This window comes from Athalia rosae, chromosome 3, assembly GCF_917208135.1.
Source record: "Athalia rosae chromosome 3, iyAthRosa1.1, whole genome shotgun sequence".
Lineage (NCBI taxonomy): Eukaryota > Metazoa > Arthropoda > Insecta > Hymenoptera > Athaliidae > Athalia > Athalia rosae.
This window is the reverse complement of record NC_064028.1, coordinates 2,846,791-2,862,206: the sequence shown is the minus strand read 5'-3', so window position 1 is coordinate 2,862,206 and position 15,416 is coordinate 2,846,791. Positions and strand designations below refer to the sequence as shown.

General features: G+C 39.3%; 3 protein-coding genes across 4 annotated transcripts; 1 reads left to right on the top strand and 2 right to left on the bottom strand.

The window, feature by feature from the left end:
* Window positions 1–1,728: 1,728 nt before the first annotated feature.
* LOC105686165 lies at window positions 1,729–7,189 on the bottom strand. Its single transcript, XM_020852582.3, has 13 exons — window positions 7,094–7,189; window positions 6,900–7,014; window positions 6,082–6,143; window positions 5,672–6,002; window positions 5,331–5,592; window positions 4,823–5,212; window positions 4,136–4,708; window positions 3,966–4,056; window positions 3,435–3,873; window positions 3,237–3,361; window positions 2,917–3,158; window positions 2,754–2,800; window positions 1,729–2,611 (listed from the first exon to the last, which is right to left on the bottom strand). Exons 2-13 carry the CDS (start codon window positions 6,917–6,919, stop codon window positions 2,464–2,466), a joined length of 2,730 nt encoding a protein of 909 aa, XP_020708241.2. The 5' UTR covers window positions 6,920–7,014; window positions 7,094–7,189; the 3' UTR covers window positions 1,729–2,463.
* On the top strand, window positions 7,074–10,366 carry LOC105686617. 2 transcript variants are annotated; one of them, XM_012401609.3, is made up of 4 exons: window positions 7,074–7,230; window positions 7,699–9,788; window positions 9,978–10,022; window positions 10,092–10,366. In XM_012401609.3, exons 1-3 carry the CDS (start codon window positions 7,113–7,115, stop codon window positions 10,017–10,019), a joined length of 2,250 nt encoding a protein of 749 aa, XP_012257032.3. In that variant the 5' UTR covers window positions 7,074–7,112; the 3' UTR covers window positions 10,020–10,022; window positions 10,092–10,366. The 2 variants fall into 2 exon arrangements, with proteins under 2 accessions (XP_012257032.3, XP_012257031.3); XM_012401608.3 differs by lacking the exon at window positions 9,978–10,022.
* Window positions 10,367–11,316: 950 nt separating this feature from the next.
* On the bottom strand, window positions 11,317–15,298 carry LOC105686616 (GPI ethanolamine phosphate transferase 3). Its single transcript, XM_012401607.3, has 4 exons — window positions 12,384–15,298; window positions 12,130–12,300; window positions 11,820–12,043; window positions 11,317–11,734 (listed from the first exon to the last, which is right to left on the bottom strand). Exons 1-4 carry the CDS (start codon window positions 14,998–15,000, stop codon window positions 11,540–11,542), a joined length of 3,207 nt encoding a protein of 1,068 aa, XP_012257030.2. The 5' UTR covers window positions 15,001–15,298; the 3' UTR covers window positions 11,317–11,539.
* Window positions 15,299–15,416: the final 118 nt, after the last annotated feature.

Sequence of the window (15,416 nt, the reverse complement as noted above, 5' to 3'; positions counted from 1 at the left end):
TGATACAAATTTTTATTTTCGGCGAAAATTTTCATTTCCGAATTTGGAATACCTCCTCGGGTATCCTGTTCTCCTGATACCAAAAAGAAAAAAAAAAATTTCGAAAGAGATTGAATACACATGATTGAAGGCAAGCACATGATGAGGCACCAGGTCTAGGAATACCTCCTCAGGATTTCTGTTCTCCTGATACAAAATTTTGTTTTCGGCGAAAATTTTTGTTTCCGAATTTGGAATACCTCCTCGGGTATCCTGTTCTCCTGATACCAAAAAAAAAAAAAAAATTTCGAAAACAGATTGAATACACATGATTGAAGGCAAGCACATGATGAGGCACCAGGTCTAGGAATACCTCCTCAGGATTTCTGTTCTCCTGATACAAATTTTTATTTTCGGCGAAAATTTTCATTTCCGAATTTGGAATACCTCCTCGGGTATCCTGTTCTCCTGATACCAAAAAGAAAAAAAAAAATTTCGAAAGAGATTGAATACACATGATTGAAGGCAAGCACATGATGAGGCACCAGGTCTAGGAATACCTCCTCAGGATTTCTGTTCTCCTGATACAAAATTTTGTTTTCGGCGAAAATTTTTGTTTCCGAATTTGGAATACCTCCTCGGGTATCCTGTTCTCCTGATACCAAAAAAAAAAAAAAAAAATTTCGAAAGAGATTGAATACACATGATTGAAGGCAAGCACATGATGAGGCACCAGGTCTAGGAATACCTCCTCAGGATTTCTGTTCTCCTGATACAAAATTTTGTTTTCGGCGAAAATTTTTATTTTCGGATTTGGAATACCTCCTCGGTTTTTCTGTTCTCCTGATACCAAAAAAAAAAAAAAAATTCGAAAGAGATTCTATACACAGGATCGAATGCATAGACATGATCAGGCACCCGGTCTCGGAATACCTCCTCAGGATTTCTGTTCTCCTGATACAAAATTTTGTTTTCGGTGAAAATTTTTATTTTCGGATTTGGAATACCTCCTCGGTTTTTCTGTTCTCCTGATACCAAAAAAAAAAAAAAAATTCGAAAGAGATTCTATACACAGGATCGAATGCATAGACATGATCAGGCACCCGGTCTTGGAATACCTCCTGGGGTATCCTGTTCTCCTGATACCCAGAAGATTTTTTGCCCTAAATTCTCAACTTGAGGACCGCTGTTCTAAAGCTAAAAATTATTCTTTAGTTTTTTTACGGTCGATTTATTGAATAAATGACTACACAGGCAGGCATGTAGTTAGTCCTGCAAAGAATCAGTCGCTGTCTATCAGACTGGAAATAATCATGAAGGATTGAATGCATGCACATGATGAGGCACATAGGGTCTCGGACCACCTCCTCGGGTTTCCTGTTCTCCTGATACAAATTTCCACTTTTGGAGAAACTTTGCATTTTCAGGGCCGGTATTCTAGAGCTCTACATTATCACTTCCGGTTTATGTATAAGCATGATTGATCTATTGGATACAAGCAGGCATATGCTTACAATTAGTCTTGAAAGCAACTGGGTAATGTCTTGATGATTCGGTGAATGAGGTGTGGAAGGGTGTAATGGATAGAAAATTAACCATTGTTCATTGGTACTTGTTCATATTTATTAATAAATTGACGGTCAAGAATACATTTTAAGACAGCGTAATACCTATTATATTATGGATTCATTTCCATGGATACATTTGTTTCTTCATGGTCATTACGAGTTAAATTAGTATGGACAATACTTCCATTTCGATTAACATTAGTTTATCAGTATGATAGTTCTTAACAAACAATCACATTGTGTACAGGACGATCATGTGTAAATCATAACTTATTCATACAAATAATTTGCTCCTATTCTATATCATATGATCGGCTTGGTAGATGTTCTAAGGCTAATCTTGCATTCCCGATGTGGGCCAAACTGCCCCGGAAATTGCATGAGTGTTTCCTGAAAACAAAATCAAACAGAGATGAGCATAAAGGATGAACAAAATTGCAGTTTCGGGAAAACTGAGATATCTCAAGAAAACTCGAAGCACTTGAAAAACCAGCTTAAATCATTTTAAATAGATTCAATTCTTCTATATCCGCTGTTTGAAATTCTGCTAACAATCAGTTTTCGCTTTGGATCTCTGATTTTCTAGCGCTGTTCGTCGACTAGATAGCGTTGCAGACCCTCCGCACTACTGGATTGGAGCTGCACGAAGGTGAAAGATTGAGTACCACCGATGCGACTATGTAGATCACAATATAATTCTGGACTTATTTTTTGATTTTTTTTTTTTAATATTATTGTATAACAAAGTATCGTCAGGCATGTCTCTGTGAGGCATGGTAATACGACCAATTACGGTAACAACGTGCAGGACGATTATTAATATACTTGAAAAAAAATAAATTGAATAAGAAATTATACACATTTATACTAATATTTTCGAATAAATCAATCAGATCAATGTGAAAACATTTTTCGATCAAATTTTCGTGCTGATGTTTTCGGTTTTTTTAAGTTTGCCTACGATTTCTTCTAGTTTTCTACGTTTCACCGGCGGTTTAGCCTGATGAAGGATATTCGGAGCCTGGTTCTGAGAGCCAATCGATTGTGACTCTCTCCGTGTCAACCTGTTGATCGAATCATAGAATTATCCACTGATATACATATTAAAATTGACAAATGTAAGGATGATCTATAACACCTATACTCATCGTTAATGTACGAACGGGACATGAATCCTGATAAATACGAACCGCGACTTAAACTTACCCAGTACGTGGAGGCCACAGGGAAGGGGTGGAATGGACAACTTGGGGCTGTAAATGAACAAAAAATTAACCATTTACAACGGTTATTTATAACGGACTGTTAGTTGATTATTTCAAAGCATTATAACGAGATGTTCCAAGTACGAGATTGAGAAAGTAATTACTCTGTTAGGTAACTGGGATTGGCCGATGACAGGAAATCTCCAATCGGTATTTCTGAACCAAGGTGGACACACGGGCTGCATTGATTGCTGCCGAGAGAATTGGTGACCCATAAAAATTTGGTGTTGGTGACGTCGAAGAATCTGATTTCGTTGCTGTTGCTGTTGCAAGTAATTGTAATAGTACGGATCGAACCCAGATGGGCTTCTCACGGAGGAAATTGCCAGGGAATTTGCCACTGCAGCTGTAAATGTTAGACACGACTCAAAATAATTCATAGCTGATTAATTTCACCGTATTAAAGGGCCGAAATTGAGATTACCTTTTGCCTTCTGAATGCTCAGCAACGCATCGTAATATTGTTTTTTATAAGCTGCTAATTCAGCCATTGTTGTTGCTGGACTAATAACAGCGGGTGGAGTTTGTTGAGTCATAGAATGGGGAGACCTGAAAAATAAAGTGAAACGTTCGTTGTAATTTCAACATTGCATTTTTTTAAACTCCAAGCGTTGCCCTGTACCTGTTTGCAAACTCCTGTGAACTGCTATTCATTTGTGTAGCTAATATATTCCGTCTGTTCCCACCAGGGCTAAAGTCATCTTGGACGTCAGACAGCGCCGATGGTCTCCTTAAAGCAACCCTTTGACTTTTTGACTTTGTCGTTAGCGCGTCAATTTTCTTCTTGCGTATGACACGTTTCGGCATAGAGACTGATACCGGCAGTCCTAATTTTCCTGTCTCTCTTCCGTCGACAGGTGAAACAATTGTTGCGTCCTTTACCAAAGGGCCTTCCAATTCTCCAAGAGCCTCTATGGTTTTGGTAGTTACTGCATCGTCGACACTATCTAGGGCGTTTTTTGAAGTCAAAAGTTTCCACAAATTAGATTCAGATGGGTGCAAGACTATCGGCTGCTGAATAATACGGCTCAATGCTCTGGTCCTTGGGAACGTTGGTGTTTCTGCAAACATTCTCAGAGATTATATTTATCCGGGCACATGAAGCAGCTTATCAGTGCGTTGTGCAGTAGATGAGTCTTCAACACTAACTCACCAATTATTTCTTCGGTTTTTACACGACCGAAAAACTTCTTGCAACTAATCCTCAGCTCCTCACTTGCTGTCAGCATTTCAGGTGTTATTGACTTATGAAAAAAATAAGTGAGATCTTTCAGTTAGGTTTGGCGTCATTCGAATTGTGTGCGACTCAAATTCACTACTTACATTATCAACTTCTTCCTGAAGAAACTTCCCACACTCGGTATGAATGTCACTACACACGATATCCATTTTAAATATATCTTCCTGTATGGCCCGCTGTCGCAATCTGACTTCTTTTTCAAACTCTTCAAAATTTTCACTATTCGTCACTAGATTTTCTACGGTAACTTGGCCCTCTCTATTGCTTGGTGCATTATCATTTCTCTCGTCAACAGTATCCAATGTTTCTAACTGATGATTTAGAATTTCTGTCTGGACGTCTGCATTGCTACTCTTCAAATTGACATTGCTATTGGTTTTTTTTATGATAGAACTGTCTAGGATTGTTCGCTCTTCTTCACCTGTAGCAAATTTATCATCTAGGGCTTCAAGTTCTAGGTTTTCTCGACTGTCGGCTGGTTTTTCTTTGACATTAGCAGCTAGAATATGGCCTTCGGACTTTGTAGAGAGCCCATTTTTTGGTAAAATCTTTTTAACATCTGCCTTCTGAAGATTATGGTGTCTTACTTCTTCGAGCAAACCACTAGTCACGGTGTTACTCCTATTCCTCAAAAGATCATGTGCCGAGTACAAATTCTACAGATGTACCGATAAAATTAACGTCATATGAATTAGCTGCACTCTTGAATTTGAGTGTGGAAATAAAAACAAACATGTATTCCAACTCAGAATGTAAAAAATATTACTGACCTGATGAGATGCATGCGAAGCGTTGAGGTTCACCTGATGAAAATTGTTAACTTTCGAGGCAGGTATTCTAACATACTGGTTGTTAACTGTCTTTAAATACAAATCCTGGTACTGCGGTTGTGGGTAAGAATTTTTGTGAATCAAGTAGGGATTTGGAAACCATTTTGGTCGATATACACTTTCTACCAATCCTGTACTGAAGGGTTGTCGAGTTTGTCCTGAACTTTGACCAACAATTCGAGCAAAGTTTACAAAACTAGGCCTAGGTTGAGAAAAACTATAATTTGTTAATGGCCTGTAGAAATTTGTCATGCTCTGGACATGACTTTGAGTGTTGAATATTTCACTTGGTGGAAACCCTCGAAAAACTTCTGAAGAATCTTGAGATACCTGCAAAACATTGAAAATATGTATTTTTTTGAGTCATTAAAGGCCCGAGACGCACGATGTACCGAACAGTAACTTCAAGATGAGTATTAGCTACAATTTGCTCTAAGTTTGGAACTACCTGAGGAGAGTTTTCTTCTTGGTTGACAGGAGCAGTTTCACTTGGATCTGCAGATTTAAGCTGTTTTGCAATCTCAGTGACAGCTACTTCCTTTGGTGGGGAACCACCATCTTTTTGTTCTTGGATGACAGGACTTTGACGGAGAGGCACATGGATTTGAGATGCAGTGGAAGAGCATGGCTGAGGTAAAAACTGAGAGTAATGACTGCCTGGGATTGGTGTAGGCGTGCTGGATCTAACACTGGTGTACTGGGTATGAGTACTGAAAGGAACAAGTATGAAACAGATTTTGTTTTGTTTTGAAACCAGCTTCTCTTAGGGGAACTAGAGGAAATGTTCACTTTTTATGAAATATTGGGGCATCAACTCGCACAAAGCCGGTAGCAGTATAGAATACTTCTTTAACTATCTCATCGCTGACACCCTTTGGTGGTGGTACCATAGAAACTAACAACTGGAGTCCATTGCTGTCAAAATCTTCAAGAAGGACGAATAAGGTTCGAAGTAGTCTTTCATAAGCAGTAACTCCTTCTTCGGGCTGATACATGTGTAGAAGACGAGCAACGGTTCTGGTTATATTCGTACCCTCATAATTTACTCTGAGGGCTGTCCATAATGAAGTAAATGCTTCTAGGTCAGGTCTTATAGCGTCTATCACCTCCCCTGGAGCATCTAGAAGGCATATCATAGTACAGATTTTTTAATCTAATAATTTTTCTCATGCCTACACAAGAATACGAAAGAAACTTACGAGATGCAAACATAGTCTGCATTTTTTTCGGACGAGAACTTCCGCACTTTAGTCTGAAAAATCTAAGACAATGCCAATGAATAATACTGAATTTACCCAGTGTCCAACCTGTGTAATTGAATCAAACATGATTTATTGGAATTACAAAGAAACAACTTAAAAATCGGGTGGTAATTTCTAAACGTCATCGGTGATAAGTTACAATGTACGCGCATCGCCGCTACTGCCTGACCTTGACAAAATACAATGTAAACGTTGAAACTTTTGGAAAATGTATTGAAACGTCAAGTACCAAAAAGTGAAAGAATTCTACGATAATAACTTTTAAAGTTTAGGAAAAATGTAAGGTACGTGTTATAAGTAGTAATTACGTATAACTAACAATTTTACAACCGCAACTTATTCGAATAATGTCCAAAATACTCACGTTTTACCACGGCGGGATGTGAACGTGTTTATAATATTTCAAATCTACGTTTGGTGGGTATAATTTCCTCCCAAAGATATTCTAGCAATAAAATTGGAAACCGTATCCGACAGATTTCAGGATACAAACAATATGAGGCACAACAATATGGACAATAGAAAAAACGTATTCTTGCTGACAAATGAAAAAGAGAATTTTTCAGGCACGATTAAATAATAGCCTGGGCCAATACGCTAACATATTTCAAATGAATCCAGTATACCAGGTGTATGAAGAAAAAAAGAAATGGAAATTTTATAGAATCGTTAGAATCTAACGTAAAGCCTCGGATGGCTATGCATTCCTAATTAATGATACGTGTAGTTATTTTTAAGCAGTAAATTAGCAAGACCTCTGAAATGCAGCTGTCATATCTAATCCGCAGGTGTAGCCGGTGAAAGAATAAGTCGTGGATTAATATAATATCTGTCTGCGGGCAACAAGTTGCATTCCCAGCCCGTGAACTCCTGGAGAAAATAAAGCAATAACTAGAGATTTGCATTGATTAAAAATGAATAATGATATAAAAGCGAAAGAATAACGAACCAAGTACCACAGTTCAGCAATGATCGGGAAACAACTACGATCGTCTTTTGCTTTGTTGGCTATTGTTGCCATGCAGGTGGCGGGCAAACCACCACCGCCACCTGATGCACCGTGGGCCAAATTCGTTAGTAAGCCCGGTAAGTTTGAACTAATTTTTGCCACCCACTCATTGTTCCATTTTTGAAAAATAGTTCCGTTAACTGAAGGCCTCAGCCAACGATAATCTATTTGAATCATTGAGTAACCTTACTAGCTAGACAATACTTAAATTCTTGGTTTTCCGAGAAAGCTGTCGAGGGCATTTGAAGTGGACTCAAACTGACCTTCTTGAAATGAGTTCGAACCTCATGAGAAGTTGACGTTGGTTTATTTATCTTATACAAACATGTTCGTACAAAGAGCACATGATACAATATCATTTATTTGATCATTTTTAGAAGTTCCATGAGTCGAAAAGCCTGCTACCAAATAAAGTTCTATTTTTCAACTTTCTGGCGCCTCCAATGTTTTCTACGGAATGCCCTACGTATACATATAGCCTCCTATTGTAAACTCTGTAACAAAAATTGCTAGCTGTATTTATAAATGATTATAATAAATTTCAGCTTTCACGCGATCTTTGGGACCTCCTCCGATGTCTGGAATCGGGACAATCTCGATCCCGTACGTTCCGAAGCCGATGATGTTTCCAAAATTTGTTGACCCCAGAATAATGATTAACAAAAAAGCGGACCTCCTCGCTAATTTATTCGGCGGACTAGGACCGGTCATGGAACCTCCGGGATACATGTCAGCCCCTTCTTCAGGATACGCTTCACCTTCAGATTATACTGGCATGTACGGGTCCGACGACGTTGATATAAAGTATGCTGATTCCGTATCCCCTGCATCATCTGTCAAAACTGGTGACAACAATTTCCCGATTTCTTACACATCATCAGGTTTGAGTGAAGAATCTGGTAATTTTGGTACGGATGGCGCATCGGAGGGTAATATAATGAAGCGAGGTTTCTTCAGTCCGATGGGCCCAAAATCCTTCGGAGGACCTCTTGGTCCGAACTTTCCAATGTCTGGACCTCTTTACGGAAGTAGCGGATCCTTCGAGGCTTCTGCAGGAGCGAATGGCTCGCCTTATTATAAACGGGGTCTTTTCGGGCCACTCGTGGTTCCGTTCAGCTCCCCAATTTCAACTATGAAGGAAACAGCGATCAGCCCAAAGGATAAATCAGCAGAAGATCTGAGCGCAGCTGTAAAAACCGATTCTTCAACGGATAAAACCGAAAAACATTCCACGGTCCCTACGCAAGGACCGCCACCGTCCTACCCCGGAATGCACGTTATTCCAGAAGAAAATGAAATCGTTGACAAAGAATCCACGGGGTCTGGAACGCAACCTGCAACCGCTAAGGACCTCGTCAAACGAATGATTACCGAACCGAGCACTGTACCCAAGGAATATCTTCCAGGAATGTTCGGGCCAATGGGGCCGATGTTCGGACCCCCAGGAGCATTCGCTTCTCCAGGAATTTTTGGACCAGAAGCTTTTATGAGCAAGAAATCAATGTTCCTGGATACCTTATTCAAGAATTTGGCGACTACTACTCCTCCACCTGTTACTACCGATATCCCGATACCAAAGAGCACGATAGTTCCCCCTGGATTTTGGATTCCAGAGAGTGTCGTTCCCGATCCAGATGCATACAACGCGAAAGTTGCGACATTTCTAGAAAAATTATTCGATTCATTGAAATTGAACGCTTCATCTACACCCGGTGATGGTTCCCCTCTTCAATCACTTACTTACGCGGAATCAATATCCGCGGGATTTCCAGGAGAAAAAACAGACGTTTCACGGTCTTTGCCTTTCGGATATTTCGGGGGCGGCAGTTCTTCTCCGTATCCGAACGAAGTCCCCATCTCCACTCGGTCGCTGGCCGATCCGGAAGCGGTGGTCGCTGCTAAAGACCAGATCGTTAATTCCATCATCGGAGAACTGGGAGTCCTCAAGGACAACATGATTTCGACTTTCAATGACTTTGTTGCTTACCAAAAAAACATTTCAACGCCGCCCCCAAGTTCTAAACCCTTCAAACCTTTCGTACCACCTTTTTGGCCTGGTGCAGCAGCAGCAGCAGCAGCCTCAGATGTTGGAACTTTGGCTTACAAACGACGGATGGTTATCCTCGATCAAGTTTTCGACATGTTAACTGAACTGCAAACGAACGTGACAGCAGCGGTAAATGAAGTCGTCAAAGCAAGCTTCGCCGATTCTTCATCGACAAAAACTGAAATGACAACGACGCCTATGCCAGATGTTTCGGGCCTCAACATTTCTGTTTTGGATGCAATTCAAACTAAGTTAAATGAGCTGAATACCATAAGCTCTGCACAGCCGATACCCAAATACTCCAGAGCTATACCTGCATCGCCAACTTCTTTCTGGGTCGCTTATCCTGGTGGCGATAGTGCACGCCGAGGTCTTGCCGAAGATCAAGAAATTCCTCGGCATGCCAAACAAGATGTTGAAGAGACCCCGAAGGACATTGAAAATCTCTTCACTGTTGGGAAGGATTCTCGGGCTATTAAAATGCAGATGCATCAGGGATATCAGAGTTTTCCTCCGGGAACCATCGAGTCCATCCAGGCTGGGGGAGGATCTGTACCAGGACACGAAGGCGGTGGCGTAAAATTACTGGTGAGTTGAGTTTAATTTTTACATTGGTCTACATTTTTACATTGGAACGAATTAATTCTGTCGTTTTTTCTCTGCTGTAACAAAAGGAAAGGGAGAGAGTCGAAATTTTTAGATCATCCGTAACGGGATAATGCTGGTTTATAAAAAGGATAGATATGTTCGTTCAATATAAATCTCATTTGGTTTCAGATTAAAATGCCTGCTAAAGATACAACGATGAGAGATGTCTAAAATGTTAGTTTCTCCATGGTGGTCAGGATAAGTATAACGATTAATTTTTTTTTTTAATGTTGCATGTTCTAGGGGGGTACACGCGATTACGAAGATTATAAAAAATGGCAAGATTGGTCCAAGAGCATAGCAATGGAAAATCAAAATAATCATCATCGTCACAATCACCATTAAAATGAGTGATCGAAAAGAATTAATGCAGCATATTCTAGTCACACGCCATAAATAAGGAACAAATGAAAAAAAAAAGAAAAATGAATTTAGAAAAAGTTAGTATGTAGCAATAGAATCATAAACGAGATGTAAAATGGATATATGGCATTCAATAAAGAATTCACATACCTATAGCTGCAGATGATTGAAATTATATAAAAAAGAACTTTTAAAGTTTCATATCCCCAAGTATTAGCAACTGTACTGTATCGGTGAAAAACGTCAAAAAAAGATGTAAGTTACACATAGATTATTAAAGATGAGGAAATGACCACTCCAAGCCAAGTCAGAAATATTCAAAGGACTATACATATTTCTACAACTATTCAAAGGGATACCATAAACCGTACCGCATACAGGTGCAATCCTGCATCAAGTGCGTTGCTGAGATTTGATACTATCAGCAATGCATTGCTCGCAGGGTAGCATCGGTGTGCTCTGGACATCGACTGGATAAACTTAAACATATGCCTGAATAGATGAATTCTTCTGCACCCACCTGATTTCGTCGGCCTAAGAGTCATCCATGAAAATGTCTACAGTGAATAGAAAAGATGAAAGTTTTAACAAATATTTTTTCTCGGATGAAATGATATATTACTTTTTACAATTTTATAATATCATATTTGTACCAATTGAATAATGCAAAGATCTTTCTAAATACATAATATAATCTTCATAATCTTAAACATACCTATAGCAGATTATTTCAAAACATTCGGTAATCTCTAGCGTGAAGTGCTCCGCTCAGCGAATCACGGGTATAACTTGAGCCTCAATGAATTTGGTAAAGTACACTTAGCGAGGACGTAACTCAACACATTAGACAGCATCGATTTGGGGGTTCTACAAGTTAATCGATAATTATAAGAATGAGTAAGATTCTCGTCGAGTCCCTAGAATGATCAAAGTGACATACATGAAATTTGATAAATTCCTGGACAATAATTTTACGGCAAAGATAGTCTCACATATTCTAAAATTATCGCCCAATCGATTCATTATGCTTCACTCAGTACCTCGTAGTATAACATTTTTCAGATGTTAACAGTAACACGCATTTAACAGAATCACACTTTTTCAATCATCTCTATTTCAATATAAACTCTAATCACTGTTCGTCCACAGCCCAGAAGTCTGCAAAGTTTCTTCATTCACAAGAAATTCAAATCAGCACTGTCTAACTCTAATTATTCATTTTTCTTTTCATTTCTGTTCGTCAACTACCGCGATGTAGCACACGTTAAAAGCATACCTGTTAGTTCACAGGTCATTCTTCGTGAGAAGCCTAAATTTTCTTGAGAATATCACCTTACTTTCGATATTCGGGTTATAAGCTTATCAACCTGGTGATGTAATCTTGTCAACAGTAAAAAGGATACCATCACGCTGCCTGTTGTTACCATGAATGATAACCCCTCAAATATGAGTTTTGGGCAAAATATATTCCAAACCATTAAATGTCTGCAGTGAATTGTAGCGGCCAGCATACAGCCAAACGTCTGAAACGTTAATAAAGCATGTCAAACGTCTCACTTTCATAGATAGATAATCAATGCTATAAACATAAACTTAGTTGATGCCCACCCGAATTTCATGGAACAGCATGTATTTAGCCGATATTGTAAATGCCGTACTGAATAAACTGCCCTCGTACTCATATAGTAGAATTTCACCTCTCCGGAGATCTTTGTCTGATTGAAATTTATTCACAGCAAGACTAGGAAACATGAAGTAAAGCGTGAAGGGGGCAATGACTACCAGAGGTAAAGTAGCTCCCAACACAATGTGGGACCCAAATGTGTTGATACCTGTGAAACAAATAATTTTCTAAGGTAAGTGGAATTTGGTAAGATGATATAAAGGTATCAAATAAGAGGTGAGATGAGTAACCTACCTATGAGCATGGCAGATATGACATTTGTTTGGAAAACTCCTCCGGTACCTACAAAAGCCGCATCCCAATGAATTTTCGAAAATGTTGGCTGGTGACCGGTAGCGTAGAAAAAATATTCTGATATCAAGAACCAGGAAAGTAGCGATGGTGTTGGAATATTGAATAATTCATCTGTTGAAGAATCAAACAAATCTTTTTCAGTGACTTGATTGTTATTGGCTACACCTTTTCTCGAAGTGGACAACGATACTTACTGATATTTGTGGCATGCTGATATCTTTCTATAGCTGTGATTCCCAGTATGCAGACACAAACCACGTACATGATGATAATTGATGGCGCCAAGGTATCCCCGAGCAATAGGGTGCATAGCAGAGTTAGGAAGATGCTTAGAGAGACAAATGTTGCGCTGTAAGCGGTACCTAAGCCATAAACAACTGGCATTGCTTCTGTTTCAGTTTCTTTTTTGCGATAAATAAGGCTTTTCATTCCATTAAATAACTGAGGTATGATATTTTCTCGTCCGTAGACGTTTAAAGACTCCTTTCGTTTTGGTAAAAGATACACACAGAGCGGTTGTAAACATATTAGCAAGATTCCAGTGGAAATACACAAATAAACGACAGAAGTGAGCATATCCACTTGCCAAGGTCGTACAAATTTGATTTTTGAAGATTTAGGAACGTGCTGTAGCACCCAGTATCCACCCATACACACCACAATTATACCAGGTAGATAACGTGTAGCTGTAACATTGGGAGAAAATCCTGCCAAATTGCCGCAACTGTGCATCCAAATTCTCACAAGCGATATGAACAGGGCTATTACAACTAGAGTAGCTAATACCACCATGCGCCCAGAGGTTCCAAATAATACATCTGGCTTTCTTAGTTCAAAAAAATTACACGAACGATATTGTTCATCTCGACAAGACCAAAAGTAACTCGAACATCGAATGAGGATGGTGGCTACCAAGCCAAATGATATTGTGACCATCCAAAGTGTGGACCAGTTCAATTTCAATCCCGCCTTCAATTTTTTTTCAACGGATCCAACCTTATTATTTTTTATATTGAAGACAAGCAGCCAAATAATAGTTATCAGAAGAAAAGAAAGTACGAGAGATTCATCGACAATATAACTGTTTGAAAATAGCCCACAAACAGTCATGAGCAAAATGACTCTCGAACAAAAATTTAGCCACTGACGATTTTTTCGATTATTATACCAATTTGTAGAAATTACACCCCAATTTTGTATCACTAGCATAACAAACATGCATACTGACACCATACCAGTGCCAAAAAAAATATTATTTTGTAAACCATCAATAACATTAAACAAAAACAAAGCTGTTACAACTCCAACTGCTCCAATATTTGTAATTGCAGAGATAAACAGAAAAGAGGACTCAAAGATTATGGGAATTCTATCCTTTGGAATCCCATCCACTATCATATAGGAGAAAAATATAGTGCAAAAGGTGAGAATAAGACCTCTTGACATTAAATCTGAATCAAACTGGACCCATACTTCCACGCACATTTCTCTGATTGTATCCAAAAAGGTCTCAGCCTCTTTGGCAAATGATTGAAAACTCTGAAAACTATCAACAATTTTAACACGTTGAGAAATATCAGAATACATGTTGCGTATAACATTCAATTTTTCCTCTGGAAAGAGGGAACTATCCGCGGAGTAAGTTTCTACATACGTTTTCGTTTGAACTACATTACTCCACAAGGAATGTGAAGCATATTCAAAATCTTTTAAATTTGTATTTTTCTGGAAATTGTGTGGCAGCATATCGAGTATTGTTGTTCCCAAGTTTGAAAATGGTACTGGAATCCCTAGAATTGAAGCTACAGTAGGAACCAAGTCAATCTGGTTAACTTCTCTAAGTTTACGTCCAAACTTTCTATCTAACAGAGGCACCTTTGAATGTACAAACATTGCAGCTTCAACCTCCAATTTAGTATCCCCACCATGATCACCGCTCCTAGTCATACCATGATCACCAACAACGATGAGCATAGTATTGTTGTCGATATTGGTGATCAATTGACTTATCAAGTCATTCATTTCATTCAACTTGCGGGCCATTTCAGGATGACTTGCACCAAATCTATGCCCGCAATGATCAACTCCAAGAGTATGAGCAATCATCATAGACCAATCTTTCTTTTTTAATTCGATAAATATATGTTCCCTGACTCCGTTGTCCACAGTATCCAAATCCCAAACATTAAATGACGGATAAGGAAAGTGTCGCAAAAATCTTTTGGGGTATAATCCATTCCATGTGTCATCCCCCATGAAGACGACTCCGGCAGAAGAAGCTCGGTCAATTAAATTGTCTTCATCGATTTCTTCGGTAGCAAAGTTTGATCCAGCATCAATGAACGTAGGCAAAGACCCAGTTGTCAAGCCTTTAAGACGTTGCATAGTGGTTGTTGGAGGATCGGCTAAGAATTTATAAAAGCGTGTTGACTCTGGTTGCTTTTTCAAAGTCTGTTGAATTACAGGTAGCTTATTTTGGTAGTAGGTAGTGTTTTCCGGAGTCAAAGTATCGTCCCACACTGCAAACTCGTACTGTAAAGCATCGATCACCAATAACACAACTCTCGCTTGTTTTCCAAGACATGTTTTGGCTGCTATTTCCTCATCCTTGAAAAGTTCCTCAAAGTCTATACCTCCGGAGCAGTTTTGATCCGGCTGAAAGCCACAGGGCGTTAATGTTTTCGTACAGTCACTGACTTCCTGACGGGTTATTCGACTCAACAGGAACCCTCTTGTGAACAGAATTAGTCCGGCAATCATTAGGTACGTCAACCATGCTAGGAACGTAAAGTAGACCCACTGTTTCGGCATGCTTTGGATACGCGCATCACTTTTGGTCAAACGTTTGATACTTGTATCTCTTCACACAAGTGTTGATTCCATGTAACTTGTCACGCCCACGAGTGTTGCGTGCTTAAAAAATCACCGAAAACTTCGTAATTTCATTCACAAAAGTGAAGCTTAATTATCACAAATTCTTTCAGTTCCAGACCTGACGCAATGTGATTACACACGCCGTTGTTTACATTGGTATCGATGAAATATCCAAACTTCACGCGTGTCACCGATGTATTTATATTTACGTGAACCCATGAGACCCACAAACGCCGGCAGGATAGCCGGCACTGACTCACTGAGCATTTCGTTCAGCCACGTCCCGAGTGGGGGCATCTGTGCAAATGTTTCATGTGAACAGCGGAGCCGTAGATTTGTCTTGCCGAGAAGTT

Coding starts and splice junctions, on each gene's coding strand:
- LOC105686617 (XM_012401608.3), top strand. CDS start 7,113: ATGATCGGGAAACAACTACGATCGTCTTTTGCTTTGTTGGCTATTGTT. Junction 7,231..7,698: donor CAAATTCGTTAGTAAGCCCG/GTAAGTTTGAAC, acceptor AATAAATTTCAG/CTTTCACGCGATCTTTGGGA. Junction 9,789..10,091: donor GCGGTGGCGTAAAATTACTG/GTGAGTTGAGTT, acceptor TGCATGTTCTAG/GGGGGTACACGCGATTACGA.
- LOC105686616 (XM_012401607.3), bottom strand. CDS start 15,000: ATGCCGAAACAGTGGGTCTACTTTACGTTCCTAGCATGGTTGACGTAC. Junction 12,044..12,129: donor CATATCTGCCATGCTCATAG/GTAGGTTACTCA, acceptor TTTGTTTCACAG/GTATCAACACATTTGGGTCC. Junction 11,735..11,819: donor TGCTGTTCCATGAAATTCGG/GTGGGCATCAAC, acceptor TTAACGTTTCAG/ACGTTTGGCTGTATGCTGGC.
- LOC105686165 (XM_020852582.3), bottom strand. CDS start 6,919: ATGACAGCTGCATTTCAGAG. Junction 3,362..3,434: donor TCACAGGAGTTTGCAAACAG/GTACAGGGCAAC, acceptor TTTATTTTTCAG/GTCTCCCCATTCTATGACTC. Junction 2,612..2,753: donor CTGTGGCCTCCACGTACTGG/GTAAGTTTAAGT, acceptor TTCGATCAACAG/GTTGACACGGAGAGAGTCAC.